The sequence below is a fragment of the Clarias gariepinus genome, chromosome 8, assembly GCF_024256425.1.
Source record: "Clarias gariepinus isolate MV-2021 ecotype Netherlands chromosome 8, CGAR_prim_01v2, whole genome shotgun sequence".
Lineage (NCBI taxonomy): Eukaryota > Metazoa > Chordata > Actinopteri > Siluriformes > Clariidae > Clarias > Clarias gariepinus.
In genome coordinates this window covers 30,452,462-30,468,701 of record NC_071107.1, presented here as the reverse complement: position 1 = coordinate 30,468,701, position 16,240 = coordinate 30,452,462, and the positions used below count along the sequence as shown (strand labels likewise).

Below are 16,240 nucleotides of genomic sequence, written 5' to 3'. Positions count from 1 at the left end.
GGATAGAGTAACCCTATCCCATCTCATTCCCACACCTTAGTAAGTCATGGCCACAACATACTATCTTATTCTCACACTTTAGTTAACATACTATCTTATTCCCACACCTTATTAAGTCATGGCCTATACTATACTTTATTATTTCCACACATAGTAAGTCACAATGTCACAAGAGAGGCTCTATAATTAAGAAACAAAGAAAGGGAGCAGTCCTTTAACCAGTGGTCTGTTCCAGTCACTTATATACGTGTTTAAATTTTTTTTTCATGAGCCATTTTTTACTCCCGTTCCTTTCTCTGGCTTTCCTCCACACATCTACAACACTGCCAGTAGGTGGCAGTAATAAGCCCTGCTGTTTCCCTCCTTCCTGAAACGCGACGAAGAAGGACAGATGCAAACTCAACCGCGAAAACGTGCTGTGGGTGAAATAATAAAGTTTTTAGGATGAGATTATAGAGAGTTTATAACAGCTCTGGATGTGTGTACAGGAGAGACAGTGACTCATCATGGCTGCTTCCCGGTGCTGTAGACAGCATTGACAGAGCAGACTTCTCTCTCTGAAGCGATCAGATACGATACTGTTACGGTAAGTCTGGATCAATAACGTTTCTGATCCTTGAGAGTAGATTGGATTTAAATGTCAGCTTGTTTAGCCGTTTATCATCGAAAATCAAGATCAACAATCCTGCGAAATGCTTGTGATTTCGATTTTTTTTTTCCGAGTAGAAAGAGTTAGTGTGATGTGGTAGAGCAGTGAAGCATGTACTGTAGCTCGCAGCGCTAATACTGGCTAACTGTGCTAAAGTCTTGTTTACAGCATGATACCCGCCCAATAAGTGTAAATTACACATTAATCATGTAAACCTGGTAACAACCACCTGATGTTATAAGAGTCAGGAATTCAGAAGTGCTTAAGTACAAGTAAGAATACACAGCACACAACAGCAGGGTGTGCTTTTACAGGAAAATAATCCACAACAGAAGAATTAGCATTGTAGTATTATTGTCCTTATAACAGAATGTCTCGACTTGTTTATTTATTTATTCTCTATTATTAGCTAGCAATCAGCTAAAGGATGCATTTTGGTTACTCACCAGATTAGATTTTTAATCCTTGTATAACTTCAGGTAAACAGCTTTCTGTTGAAACTTACTGAAACGGATTACTAAATTACCAGAATCTCTTAATTCTGTTAAAATAAAGTTTAAATAAATAAATAAAACAAGCAATTGGCAAAGATTATGTTCACACTGCAGGACAAAAAGTGGTTTAATTCTGAATAAGATCTTGGATTTTTTCTTCCCTGTACCAGTGTATGCAGTGAACAGAACAAACCACATGGAATCAATCAGCCAAACTGCAAATACAAACTATTCATCAGACTTTTAAACTGTTTATAGTTAAACAAGTTCCAGTTCACACTTACTAAAAGGGGTAGTTCATGTTTTTCAAGTCTGTCTTAAATTAAAATTGAGGTGCATTTAAGTATATTGTGGGTGGCACGGTGGTGTAGTGTTTAGCACTGGCGCCTCGCACTTCCAGGGTCGAGGGTTTGATTCCTACCTGGGGTTTGTGTGTGTGTCTGTTTAGAGCATGTTCTCCCCATTGGTTTGGTTTGTTTCCTCCAGGTGTTTCAGTTTCCTTCCACAGTCCAAAGACATGCAGAATAGGTTAATTGGGGTTCCCAAATTGCCCATAGTGTGTCTGTGTGTGCGCCCGTGCGTGCGCACGATGAATTGGCAACCTGTTCAGGGTACCTTATCCCATGCCCGAAGGCTCCTTGTATAGAAGGTGAATGGGGGAAAAATTAAGTACATTACATTAAGTCTTGGTCATTAAAAAATGTTTTTTTTTTTTTTGCTCACTGGCTGTTAAGTTCACCCTTAAGTTCTCAAGGTTTCCTTGCCACTGTCGCCCGCATCTTGCTCACCAGGGACAATCTGCTCATCTTACATTCCATACAGACTCAAATAATTATTTTGATTGTGTAAAGCTGCTTTGCGACAATGACAATTGTTAAAAGCGCTACACAAATGAAATTGAATTGAATTGAAGTTCAGTGCACGTAATCGGGGCCTGTGCATGTGAACTGATGTGAACTGTGCAGCACATTGATTTAAGACAGATTAAAAAAAATAAATAAACAGAAATATAGGATGATGGTGAAGAAGCATTTCAGTGGTGGGTTAGTGAGGCAACTGACCTTATAAACATTTAGGGTGGTGATGTAGAAGCAAAACCGCTCAGGATTTGAAGTTTCCTAAAGGAACCTGACTGCAGTGCCAAGGAAAAGGTAAAAGTTTAGAGGTACAAGTGCGTATTGAAAGCATAGAATTAACAGCCTAAAACAAAAAAGAAAGAACTGAAAGGTTTCATAAAAAATCTTGAAGGTGAATAGAGACAAAATCCCAATGACTTTCCTGTTGTCTAATAAGTACTGACCACTATGGTGAAACCTCCTTGTATAAACTGCTAAAAGAAGAAAGTGTATGTTCTGGTTGATTTTAATGTTGTTTTTTTGTGATGTATTGCAGAGTTGCAGCCTCCTTGATACGAGCATGACATCAAAAAAGGTTCCTGCAGCTGTACTTAAAGGTACTAAACAGAAAAAGCATTGCTATATGAGCGATTGGTTGTGAAATTTTTTTTTATCTATGTATAGAGGATGTTTTCGCTTGTTTAAGCCTTCATTGCTCATTTTCAAATTTTTTTGCTCATTTTCTCTTCCATCATCCAGATGTTGTGGCATATGTGGATGTGTGGTCTGCGAGTAAGACGGAGAATTACTCAGATCCCTTTATTCAACAACTTCGCGATATGGGAGCTCAAGTGAGAGAGCTTGCTGAATGTTTTTTCACACATGCTTTCATAGTTTTTAAATCATTAATTGATCTTTTTTTTTTTTGCACAATTCCAGGTGTGTAAAACCTTTAACAAACAAGTAACACACGTAGTGTTTAAACATGGCCATCAAGCCACATGGAACAAAGCGAAGAAAATGGGTGTAAAGATGGTGTCTGTCCACTGGGTGGCCAGGTAAGCTTAAAAACCCACAAGCTGTCATATATGTACAGACTTTTAGAAACATGGACTGGAGAGGATGTTCGGTGTTCCAATTTTAATGCAGATAATCAATGAACCTATGTTTAATTAAAATATTTGGTTTCATTAAGCAGTTTAATAGTAGTTAATGGCTTGAATAAACACCGCTTTCAGATGTTAAAAGCAGGGTTGAGAGTCGCACCCAAGCGATGATGTACATACAAATATACTCAGCAAAAAAAGAAACGTCCCTTTTTTAGGACTGTGTATTTCAACAATAATGTTGTAAAAATCCAAATAACTTTACAGATCTTCATTGTAAAGGGTTTAAACAATGTTTTCCGTGCATGTTCAATTAACCATAATCAATTAATTAACATGCACCTGTGGAATGGTCGTTAAGACCTTAACAGCTTACAGAGAGTAGGCATTTAAGGTCACAGTTCTAAAAACACAGGACACTAAAGAGACTTGTCTACCGACTGTGAAAAAACGCCCAAAGAAAGATGCCCAGGGTCAATGCTCATCTGCGTGAACATGCATTAGGCATGCTGCAGGGAGACATGAGGACTGCTGATGTGGCTAGGGCAATAAATCGCCATGTCCGCACTGTGAGATGCCTAAGACAGCGCTACAGGGAGACAGGATGGACAGCTGGTCATCCTCGCAGTGGAAGACCACGTGTAACAACACCTGCACAGGATCGGTACATCCGAATATCACACCTGCGTGACAGGTACAGGATGGCCACAACAACTGCCCGAGTCACAACAGGAACACACAATCCCTCCATCAGTGCTCAGACTGTCCGCAATAGACAGTCCATGAGGAGGAGATGCACTGCAGTACTTCAAGCAGCTGGTGGCCACACCAGATACTGACTGGTACTTTTGATTTTGAGCCTCCCTTCATTTAGGGACACATTGTGAAACAGTTTTAGTTTATGTCTTATGGTGTTGACTCTTTTAGTGTTCATACAAATATTTACACATTAAGTTTATTGAAAGTAAAAACAGTTGTAAGTCAGAGGACGTTTCTTTTTTTGCTACTTTAATACTTTAAATAAATGTAAAAATATTCTCAGGGGGGTTTAGTCCAAGTATTGAAAAAACAGATACGTCTTGAGTCGGCGTTTAAAATATAAGTACTTCATGCAGCAGACGGAGTTGTCTAACCCGATTTTATTTTATTTGATCCTCTGCAGACACGTGACTACCATGGCATCAACAACAATGTTTTTCTGTTAATAATTACGTTTGAGGTATATTTCGCAGCCTAAAAATAAAATAAAGATCAGCTGATGATTTGTGTGATTTGTTATAATAACACCATTAACGTTACCTCAGGCGGTGTATAAATACGTGATTCCCCTTTGGATTTAGCTAGTTAGCTGGGATATGCAAAGAAAGGACCATGTCAGACAGATGTCGTGACCTCATCTGCAAAAGGTCAATGTTTCTGGCAGATTGAATGCTTCACAGCGAGTAGAGCCGTTGTATTCTGTAAAGTTGTATTTTGATTAAATGCTTTCAACATGCAAACCCACTTATCGAATCAGAGATCATGAAAACATTTTAAGTTAGAATCTCTAATCAGAGTGTTTTCATGAAGAAATTTGGTCCATGTAAACGTAGGTATTGATAATTAGACGTAAGACCACTACATATTCTGTTCCGTGCAGGTGTAAAGAGAACAACGAACACGCTGATGAAGACCTTTTTCCTGCCCACAATGAGGAGTCCCAACTTAATCTCTTGAAAAAGAGAACAGTAAGTCTATTAGTGCAGTCATTTTCTTTGTCTGCTTTGGCGTAAAGTGTTCATTGTCTAGCAGATTGGATATGCAAAGGTACTATGAAACCATAAATTATTTAACATAATGCATGTCCTTTTTTTTTTTTTTAGCACCGTTGTATGCAGCCCAGAGACATGCCTGTCAGCACCCCTAAAAGGCTGAAGAGAAAGTTGGACAAGATGATGGAAGAACTAGGTCGCTCTCCCCCCATAGGCAAGAAAACAAATGTTTTGTCAAATGTCCTGTCTCTCATCCTACAAACAAGTTTTACAGCACTCTGGATTTTACCTTTTACAACAGTTTCATGTTATCTTGGATGAAAACAGATCAGCCAGTGGGCATAGAATGAGTCTGGAATGATTGACACCTGCACAAGCATCTTAACCTCTCTGATTTTGCGGACGCCTCGCCCTCGTTTCCAAAGTTACATTTACATTTAAGCATTTGGCAGACGCCCTTATCCAGAGCGACTTACATTTTTATCCAATATCTTTCCTTAATCATTTTTAAACCAGTTCTCTTAATGTGTGCAAGCAAATCTTTTACGGTCTTTTATCAATCATCACTGCTGCAGTCAAACGATTTGACTAGATGTTATTCCTCTTCAGCGTTGGCAGATCTGCCTGGGTAGGACTTGACATGAGATGTGTGCTTGTACAGTTACAGATACAGACACATCTCCATTTATTATTGATGAGGAGAACGGGATAGTATACAGTCCCTCATCTAGAAGGGCTGACACCATGGCGCAGCGGTTAAGGGAAATGAGAAAACAGCGGGAGAATCTCTCTCCAACTGGTATGCTTACACTTTTTTTTTCTTTTTTTTCTTTTTTCTTTTGAATGCCTTTAGAAGTTTTTATGCTATGTTTTTTTTTCTATCTTTTTTGATTGTTTGAGTGTAGAGAATGTATCATACGGCTTTTCTTTTTATCAGCTTCCCAAATTCAGGGCTCGCAAACAGATGACTCTATAAGGCCATCGCTTGGGGACACGCCCACAGACTTAAACTTGCTGCTACTGGGTAAGACTGTATATCTGTTTTGTTACTGTGAATGATGTTAACATGAATGTACAATGGCATTATGAGTAAGACAAGATAAGAGCAGTAACCATATTACACTTTTCCTTTTGTATTGCTCAATGAGTAAAATCTGATTTACGTACATATTCATTGTACTTTGTTTATCCCTGTATGTCGTACTGTGTATGGTTATGTGTCCAGTCTGGCTCAATTTAATTAGATTTAATTTCATACAGAGGAAGACGAAGGAGTTTCAGATTGCTTGTCACACACCAACTACTGCTCCAGCAGTGAGAAAGGAGTGAAAGAGCACCACAAAAAAATATCGACTAAGACATCTGTAAGCTGTGTTGAGAAGTCGCCCCCTGACCCAGACGGCAATGTGAGCTTCAGCTCTTCAGGGGTTAAAGAACTAGAAGGCCCATCGCTACGTCGTAAAAGGCGAGGCAGATCCTCTTCTGGAGTGACAAAACAGTCTTCTTTAGATTCTTACATGCGTACAGCATCATCGCAAAAATCAGCCTCACCTCTTTTATCTGAGCCTAAAACTGCAGCTAAGGAACCTAGAAAGTCTTTAGACAATAGGAGAAAATCTCAAATCAGGTCTTCTTTAAGCAGTATGGAAACTATACTAAGCCGAATTCCACAAAGCACAAAAGAAATAAAGATGAACACTGACTCAGGCGATTGTGACCGCACACGTTTGCCGAAAATCGCTTGTTCACCTAAAAGCAGTGACCTGAAAGTTCGGAAACAAAAGCAAGCAGACATGTCAGGATCCCGTGTCTGTTTTGACGCTCGTAACAATAACGACGATGACAGCGTGTTTGAGGACTATTTCACCTCTGCGAATGACGTGCCAAAGCGAAAAGTCCTGGTGGTTCACTCGACTTCTGAAACGGAGCGTTTGCCGTCTTTTGACCTGGAGCCTCTGAACAAAACTAGACGTAAGAGCCATTCACAGGAAAACTGCAGCAGAAACAGAAAATCCAAAACCTTAAATGATAGAGGAGTCATGGAGGCATCGTGCCCGCCAGAGGAAGAGATGCTGGCCGCGTGTTTGGGTGCGTCTCTCCCAGGCCCTAAAGAATCCAAATGTGAGAAGCCAGATCAAGAGCCTATGGCAAAGAAACAGAGGAGGAGAACCAAGCAGAACTTGGTTACACTTACAGAAAGTAAGGATGATTGGGAGATGTCCAAACATTCCTGAACTTGCTTGCAGTTAAAAAGAAGATGTCTATGAATGTAACACAAGAACATAGTATTATTAACCATACAAGCATGATATAAATGACCTGACAATATTTTTTTATTAATCTATTTTGATCTTTGTTCTAGCTGTTTTTTGTTTTTTTATCTGTTTAAATCTAATGCATGTTGGTGCACAATGATGAGATCTTTTGTGCATTGTTTAGCTTAATTACTAGTTTCTAATAAAACATTTAATTAAGCTTGCGTGTCCTATATCACTATGAAAGCCTAAAGCAATGTTTAAGAGAGCTTTATGAAAGCACTCGACTGCACAGATGCACCTGTGGTGTGCTGCTTTAGTCTAAAGAGGTCTTTTTTTGTTTTTTTTGCGTATTTTCATTTGTAGGCACACACAGTAAAAGCACTTCAGATGGGCTCACTGACAGCTGTACTGAATTGTCTAGCAACATGAACACAAAACGGATTGTGCAAATGGATAAGTACATGAAGGTAAAGTAACTTGAGCTACAACCTTTTAAAAACAAAAAACAAAGTGTAGTTTAGTTTCTCATTTATTTATTTATTCATTCATTTTTTTCATTCATGCATGCGTTCACAGAATTGTTCACAAATTGTTTGACATGCGATATCTGAGCAATGAACAACTGAAAGGGTAGTTTATCTGAAATGGTCAGGGAGGGAGGTTGCACTTTGGCAAAGCTCCATATGTTTGTGAATGTAATCATGGGAAATGAGAGATTGTAAGCGTGTGCTTTGTTACCTCTAGTTTCCTGACCAACACCCAGAAGTGCATTTATATATTTAGTTAATTATTTATTTATTTATTCATTTTATACTACAGTGGAACTTGGAATAGGGCTTCCACATAAGTCTGACTCGAGAGGGCTTTTGAGAATTTGCCCTTCCGTCTCTGTAGACCATTGCAGCCTGCTTCAGAAATGGAGCGTAATAAGTAGCTTTGACGACGTGACCGTTTTCCCTTGTGCTTTTGTTGCCTTTTTTGACTTCCTGTGTGTGTGTTGTCTTTGCTTTTGGGACGTTGCACCTGGTTGAGTCCTCCTTTCGCGCTCCTTCAGCCTTGAAGAGACTCGCTCTTGTTTGCCGAGTGCTACAAGGGGTTTTCATCTCTCTGTGATCTTTATTTGATTTTACTTATATCTGACCTGTGTCCAAGAGCACATTCAGTCATGTAGGCAGGTGAGAAGCTCGATTGTTCCAGTGAGTTCCATTCTGCAGAGGTTTTCAGACAAGACCGCTTCACCTCACCTCCAGAAGACTAGTGTTAAATGAAGTGCACTAGCAGCTATTTTGTTGGCTTGTATCAACAGAGATCAAAGGGAAGGCCTGGCTGACCTAATTTGGGAGCCTGATGTTGGCTATGATAAGTGATGCAAGGGTTTAAACTTGTTCCTCAGAGAATAAAACCTCGCTTCTTTTGTCTGAGGTGTATTTCATTCATGAGCTTTAACTTGTGCATTTCGAGGACCTCCAAGACCTGTGTTAAAGAAATAGTAAAATACAAAAACTTTAAATCCTTTATTTATTTATTTATTTATTACTTTTTTTAAAAAGCTCAGTAAATGAATAATGAAACATCATGCACTCTTGCAGTTTAACTTTTGCTAATAATGTCTTTAAACCTATCCACATTCTTTTATTGTTTGTTACAACAAGGGTTTAAAATTAACTGGCATTTTAAATATTTGTTGGTTACTTAAGTATCATGCCCATATTCTAACTCCTAAAATATTACCCAGCCAGCCTTGCATATCCACCCCTCCATTATCCACACTTCCTATCCTGTTTAAGGTCACTACCGGGGTGGAGCAAGACATCGCAGGGTACAAGCACACACCCAATTATAGTCTACAGGCAATGTGGAAACACCAATCAACCTACATTGTCTAAGAACGGCATAGGAAGGGAACCTGAGCACCCCAAGGAAACCCACCAAGTGTGGGAAGAGCAGGCACACAGACTCCACACACTCCGCCCTGAAGGTATGAGGTGATCATACTAACCAGTAAGGCACCATGCCACCAGGTTTGCACATGTGCATCTTGATATTTTTGCCCATTCTCCTTGGCTAAATTGCTAGCAGGTTGGTTGGTAGGCTCAGGTTCATGGCCCAGCTGATGCCCAACTCAAGTCATTGGGGCTGCAGGGCATTCCTTGTGCTGGTCAGAATCCTCGATTTAAAAAAAAATACGCATCAGGAAGGGCACGCTGTGTAAAACCTGTGCAAAAATCAGCCCGTGCAAATCAGATCGGAAATCCTCTGTGGTGACCCCTAATTGGAGCAGCCAAAAGAACAACAAAATTGCCTGGGCTCTGTCTGGATACTGTTTATGAACAGCAGCTTTCAAGCATTTCAGTTTAATTGGGGTATGTGCTTTGAGCCACTGTAATACGTTAAGGTTCTTGGTTTTGCGGCAGTCCAGTAGAACTATGGCAGTATTTGGGTCATTAGATGACCCCAAGTCTCAAGTTTCTCCTAATGTTGCCTTGTATTTGGCTTGATCCACCTACATCCCTCAACGCTGACTTGTTTCTCTGTCTTCCAGGTTGTGCTGAAGAAAAGCCTCCCAAACAAAAGTTAATGTTCCTACTACCCCATGGCTTAACTCTAGACATGGTGTTCACATGGCATTGGGTTTCTACTAAACATAGACCATTGTGCCTTCTGGTTTCTTCAGACCAGAAAATCCTTTCTGCAAATATGCAGTCTCTCCAACATGGCAGATCTTCTTACCATTCCAGTATAAAAGCATAAGTGATATGTAGATACATAGTTTGTGAACTAGGGTCGCCCTGTGTAAAACTCCTCCCACTTGACCTGCGGATCCCTCTGTCGTTATCAGAGTTCCCCTTGGCCCTTTTTGTTGCTTTTATGATTAATGCCCTCCTTATCCAGTCACTGACCTTTTGGTCTACAGTCTCCTCTGGGAAGTGTCATGGTTGTACCTTTTAGTAGTTTTAAAAGTTACGTCATGCGGATAACTCAGGAACATGTACAGAATTTAGGATATTTTGTATTTTTGTTTTTTTTTTAGAATGTGTATGGATTGCTCTTTTGGTCTTCATCATACTTGTTTTGCAAACTATACAGATTTTCATCTACCCGTTTCAAAACTGTGAAATCGTTTGTATGGATCCATAACGTATAGTCTATTCCAGTTCTTTGTTGTAACACTGCAACATGTAAACTGCATAAAATAATTATTATTTGCCAAGAAACATGTTGCTATAGATCCATAAATCTATTTGTCTGTTGGTAAAAGTTCCATAAAAAGTAAACTGAAACAAATTGAACTCTAAGCTGTTCTTGTTTGTTCATGTCAACAGTTTTTTAGGAGTAATTATAATTGGCCTATTTGCAGCGGTAACTTATCAGTACTGCTTTGAGACCAAGGGTTTGGATTGAATCAAAAGATTCAGGATTGTTTGCTTACTTTCTTGCATCATTATTAACCTGGATCCTAGCACCACAACCCTTTTCATTCTTGATAAACAGACTTTTTAACTTTTAGATTGTCCTCTGACCGCTATAGCACAGGTGCTTGTGATCAGACTCATCCTGACAGCTCTTATATGACTTCATAGCTGAGTCAGTGACTGGTGTTGGAATTGAAACGCAGTTGTGACAAGTGTAATATGTATGACCTGTAGCTGCATGAAGTGCAAAATTAAATCAGAGAAGACACCAAGCCCAAACATGACATCATTGTATGTCGCACTAAAGGGAACTCTTGAAAAGAGACAAGTGGCACAAAGAGTTTTATGTAGCGTGTGGCTGCTCCCTGAGTGCATATAGAGTTTGAGCGGCCTTTCTCTTTAAATAGGGGCCTCAATCATATCAGAGTGCATGAACTGGCCACCATGCTCGTTGTGTCATACCCGAAAGTATTTCCTTCATTTGTGCTCGGGCGTATTGGAAACACGCTTTTAAAGGAGTTCACACCAACGCTTGGGTTCATGTTCTTTTGCACTGTAATGCTGGTGCATGATCTATCTCCTGTTATAAAACATGTCAAGGAATATGTTAATCGAACATCCTAAGAGCCATTCTGGACTTTTTCCATACACAGGAATTGTTTTAAAGGTGGTCGTTTTGACGCTTGTTTTCAGCAGAGCAATTTACAGAAAACACATAGTCTTAATGAACGTTGACTGAAGTCCACTGCCATTCTTCCTGTTTTAGAAAGTGTGTTTTGGCTTTAAGAGTAAATCGAGCACAAACAGGATAGGACCTGACAGAGTATGATAAATCTTATGTGAATTCGTATTCCGGTATGCTTCTACTACTTCGGTATCTTTTCCAAAGTAACAACAAATTTGTTGGATAAATGCAAAGTTTTTAGTTAACAAAACAAAATGTATGAGGAGCGTTCAAGTCAACTTGGAAGAACTTTATCAGAAATGAACCTTTAAAGCCGATTTGACATTTACAGAATTATTCAAGCGCTGTACAGTGTTTTGCGATTCTGGCTGTACGTTCATGAGTGACGATCCCGGCCAAGGTGGCTCGGAGCCCTTTGCAGTCGCTCAACATTCATCATCAACATTCAGCGAGTGGAACACTCATGCATCTATCTGTGGAAACACCACCTGCACATTACTGGAATTTGGCTGGAAGTTATTGCCACATCCCCCTTATGGGAGTTCTTGGGAGGCCAGCATTTTAGACATAAAGCAAGCAGACCAATCATGGCTTCAGTGTGCTGAGAAAACGTTTTTACTTTTTATCTTGTCCAAGCACTAGTTAACCACATTAGTGTAGCAGTGGATTATATAGAGAAATAAAGGTAATTTTACTTTTATAATTGTCATTTTGTTCTGCACAATCAAAAGTCCTGAATTGACTTTAACACCCAGCATATAATCATTAATGTGGAGACATTTATTGTAAGGAGATGTTTGTTTACCATTTATGGACAGCATTAGAACAAATTTGTACCAATCATTAAGTTTTCTGCCATGGGGGAATTTTAATTTCCTGTTTCTTGGTAACATTTGTTTTCCTCTGCTTCAAGATAAAGAAGAGAAACTAAAAAGAGCCTTGTGAAGGAATGACTGCTTATATCTGCTGTAATGTAGGCGATAACAGGAACTAACTCGTCTCGAGGGCCTTCAGAAACGTTAAATAAAACCATTAACACCCCATAAATTGTTCCAGCGTTATCATGAAGCATCAGCGGCAAGAGTGGGATAGATTATGATTGTAAGTAAAGGTGATGTTTAAACAAGAATTCTTGCAGGGCTTGTCGAAGCTTTTTTTTTTTTTTTTTTTTTTTTCTTGGACTCAGCATCCATGAAGGGAAAAAAAGAAAGGAATATTTCACTGTGAACTGAACATCCTCTGAATGCTGGTGAGCATATAAGCAATGACCCAAGAGTGAAAGGAGTGCTTAGTCATATCACTAAAAGTAGAACAATATACCAGCATTCAATAACATGCTGTGTTTTCGTTAGCAAAGTCTTTCTAGGTCAGATGATGACTAAAGAGTGGGCCAAAAACAATAATAATAAAAAAAAAACGTTAGCGTTTCAAGGTCTTGGGTTCTTGCTGTAGCTCTGATGGCGCTGAGGTTTTCTTTTTGTAACCCCGAACCAATTTATTTGACTGATACCTGGTTTACATTAAGAGGTAGGTTGTTTTGGAATTTGAAGAGATTTCTAAATGGGTTAATCAAACACCAGTCATGATTGCTGAAGTCATGTTTTGCATGCAGTTCCTTCAGGAGCAATGTCAGCGCACCTGGCTGCAGAGATGTCAATAAGTATATCTATAAACATGTTATGTGTTATGGAAATGTTTTGGCTTCTCTGTGTGCTGATGGAGCTGAACCCCCAACTTCCTGTGGTGGGAGCAGAGAGGAAGTGCTGTGCTGTGTGTGTGTGTGTGTGTATACGCATGCCTCTCACTCTTGTGCTCGCACCGAGGACCTGCCATCGTGGGGCCCGAGTACAGGGGGGCGGATAAAGCCGAGGGACACGCTGCCGTCCCTTAAACAACACACTAACTGCTTTTTCCCCTCCTTCATGGCCTTGGACTTGTGTTTCCTCTCCACTCACCAAATACGCAGACACATCCGGAATGTGTTTCTCGTGCAAGTGTGTGATCTGCTGTGTTGTTTACCAGTGTACCTCTAATCTGAAGGCGGGCTTGTTGTTATATTATTCAGGTCATTCATGCACTGAATTGACTGCAGGTCGATGTTTATCTAACCCTAATTTTAATGTCTTGTTGTTGTTGTTTTTTCCTTTTCAGAAAAATAGAACATTAGTAATGACTAGCATGCCAACTGAGTAAGTACAGTACGTTCAATAACTAGTGTATTTTAAATATTGCCTGAATGATTGGATTTATTGATAACTCTTGTATCACAGTATTATTCAGTTCTTGATTTTAAAAAAATAAAATAAAATTTAATACCAGCAGCTCTGGCAGTTTATCTGTCAAATGTTAGCTTTATGTTAATGTAGTTATTCTTATTTGTTTCCATAGTATAACAAATAAAAAAAAAATAAAAAACAATAAAGAAATAATGATTAATAAATTAAGCATTTATGGAAGGAGTCTCCAATGTCAGCTCATCTAAATAGTTATTCTTTATACCAGGTCATCTTGTAAGCCATATTTAGTAAAAGTCCCCACCCCCCAAAAAAAAAAATTCTTGCCTTCTGTGGGTCTAATTTGACTTTTTTTTAAACATCAGACTTTTTTTGGACAGATGTTCTAAGAAATGTGCCTAAGACAAAAATGGCATGCACACTCCAGTAAATGTGGCTTATCTAGATCTGACTTACAGTAAAATCTGACTTAATAGCAAGATTAGAAAAAAATAATAATGAGTCAAAGAAAAAAAAAGAGATTGTGAGTTTGTCTTAAAACCTAATTAGTAAATCAACTGACTCTCTTAAGTTTGCGGACGTTCCACGACATTAACGATAAATGGTTCGTCAGCATGATGTCCTTGATTTGAATAAATAAAATGTTGTAGTCTTTGGCAGATGGAACAAAAGAACGAAAACGACATGCTTCATGAGATGCTGTTATAGGAAAAAAAATAAATTCCTATAAGTCATGTGTGTAGAATAGTAGAGCAAGTTGCATTCTTTCACCACACTAACACACGAGCATTATGTTTGTCTTTTTAGGAAACAGCAGACGGTCTTACAGGTGGTGAACTGTCTGGGTGGCTTCACCGTGGTTGACGCGGTGTGCGAGAGTACGACACATGTTGTATCGGGGAGTCCACGACGCACGCTCAATATCCTCCTGGGCATCGCACGAGGGTGCTGGATTCTCTCCTTTGAATGGGTGTGTGCTGCTTGTTTGTTTTACTTTGTGTTCCAAATGTTCATATTTACATGATCAATTCTGGAATACACAAATGAATTAATAATAATAAATAAGCTTTTTGGTTTTATTTTTTTGTTCAAGTTTAAGATGAAAAAATGTGGAATTTCTTTTAGATCTTATGGTGTCTAGAGCACCGGCAGTGGGTTCCAGAGGAGCCCTATGAACTATCAGATCACTTTCCTGCTGCGCCGGTAAGCTGAATCAAACTGTCATCAAATGTATGTATTTATGGTGCTCACATATAGTATATTTAATTACACACTGCTGAAAAAAAAAAAAAAAATATATATATATATATATATATATATATAACGTGTAGCTTATTTACTATGTATTAGTCACACACATTAGTCTGCTATTAGCACGACTTGCAATGTTAGTGTAAACCTATGACGTATACACTCAATTGGTATTATAAGAGTTGTTAGGGAAGCCCATACACCAGCTCATAACGTTAGAGCAGAGAGCATAGGAGCAAGTCATGCAGATAGAAGTCAAGAGCTCTAGTTCGTTTTTCACATCCAAAACAAAGGCTCATAGAAACTGGAGAGTTGAATAGTGAAAAGAGACCAGATAACATTTTTCTGAGAGTTTCTGATGTCTTTTGGACGAGTAAAACTGAGCATCTATTCCGAAAAGCTTTTCTACATAGCCTGGTTTTAAAGAGTGGTGCGTTTGAGTTACCATAGGCTTCCTGTCAGCTCATACATGTCTGTGCATTAACCTCTGACCTCTCTTATCCGAGGGATGTTCGCCCCAGAAATGTCTCCAAGTAGAGACTGTTGTGTGTGAAAATCTCAGGAGATCAACCCTTTCTGAAAACAAGGCCATCTAGCACCATTTGTCAAGCTATGGGCTTGTATTAAAATTTTCTCGTTTTTGATGGTAAATATGGGCGTTAACTGAATTTCTTGACCTGTATCTGCGCAAATGTATGCATGCCATGTATGCACCAAGCTGCTGCCAGAGGATTGCCTAATTGTTAAACTGCATGAAGCACATGTACAGGTGTTCCTAATAATGTGGAAAATTGGAATCTTAATTGACCCCCTTTCAGGTAGTGAAGATTAAATTCTAAACAGTGTGGGATAGTGTAATGTATTTAGTTGTAAATATATCGTGTGCTGCTAAACATTTAGAGCATCCCTTCCCAATGGAAGCCTAAAAAATAGGATTTGTTTTTATTTTCCCCTGGCACAGCTTGAAAAGGGTCATGTATGAAGCAATGTGAATAAAAGCTGATTGTTTTCAAAGACCACTTGGCTGAAATGTAGACATCCTGCATGGAGGAAAGTAAAAGGTTAGAAAATAGATGCAGTAGGGTTCCTGTTTGTCTTTGCTCGCCCTGAAATTGGCTTTTGTAAGAGAGATACACATGTTCGTGTTCTGGATTCCACTTTGATTAGTTTCTGTGAGCTATGCCAAAACGGCCCTTGTGTCAGAGGCCTAAACCATGAAGCCATGCAAAATCACTCTTGTAGTGTTACAGACTGGACTATATGAATTCCATTTTTCATTAGAGTGGTTTTCAAATGCATTAATGACTCGGGAGTTTGAAACTCCAAGTGAACAATTTGAGCTCTAGTCAAATATATGAAAATTGATAATTTATTTCCGTGAATCGCCTGTGTGTTGTCATTAAGAAAATTCATGCCTGACCGAATTCTAAAAGGGTGTAATGGCTTCAGTAATTCAGTTTTAATGGCAACTCTGCATGCTCATGCAACCATGTTTGAAGTGAGGTCATATTTGTATAAGATCAGTTTTGGTCATCTTTTATTATTTTTTTCACTCTGGTACAC

At 39.0% G+C, this 16,240-nt stretch overlaps 1 protein-coding gene across 1 annotated transcript in view; it reads left to right on the top strand.

Moving 5' to 3' along the window:
- The first annotated feature begins 385 nt into the window (after positions 1-385).
- Positions 386-16,240, top strand: part of mcph1 (microcephalin 1) — a 37,259-nt gene continuing 21,404 nt past the window's right edge. Inside the window, exons 1-13 of the mRNA XM_053501969.1 lie at positions 386-586; positions 2,536-2,596; positions 2,739-2,830; positions 2,919-3,037; positions 4,725-4,812; positions 4,948-5,050; positions 5,498-5,635; positions 5,774-5,860; positions 6,097-7,035; positions 7,458-7,561; positions 13,344-13,381; positions 14,234-14,396; positions 14,552-14,629. Of these exons, the coding sequence (XP_053357944.1) occupies positions 2,560-2,596; positions 2,739-2,830; positions 2,919-3,037; positions 4,725-4,812; positions 4,948-5,050; positions 5,498-5,635; positions 5,774-5,860; positions 6,097-7,035; positions 7,458-7,561; positions 13,344-13,381; positions 14,234-14,396; positions 14,552-14,629 (1,986 nt within the window). The 5' untranslated portion in view covers positions 386-586; positions 2,536-2,559. The remainder of the gene's footprint in view (positions 587-2,535; positions 2,597-2,738; positions 2,831-2,918; positions 3,038-4,724; positions 4,813-4,947; positions 5,051-5,497; positions 5,636-5,773; positions 5,861-6,096; positions 7,036-7,457; positions 7,562-13,343; positions 13,382-14,233; positions 14,397-14,551; positions 14,630-16,240) is intronic.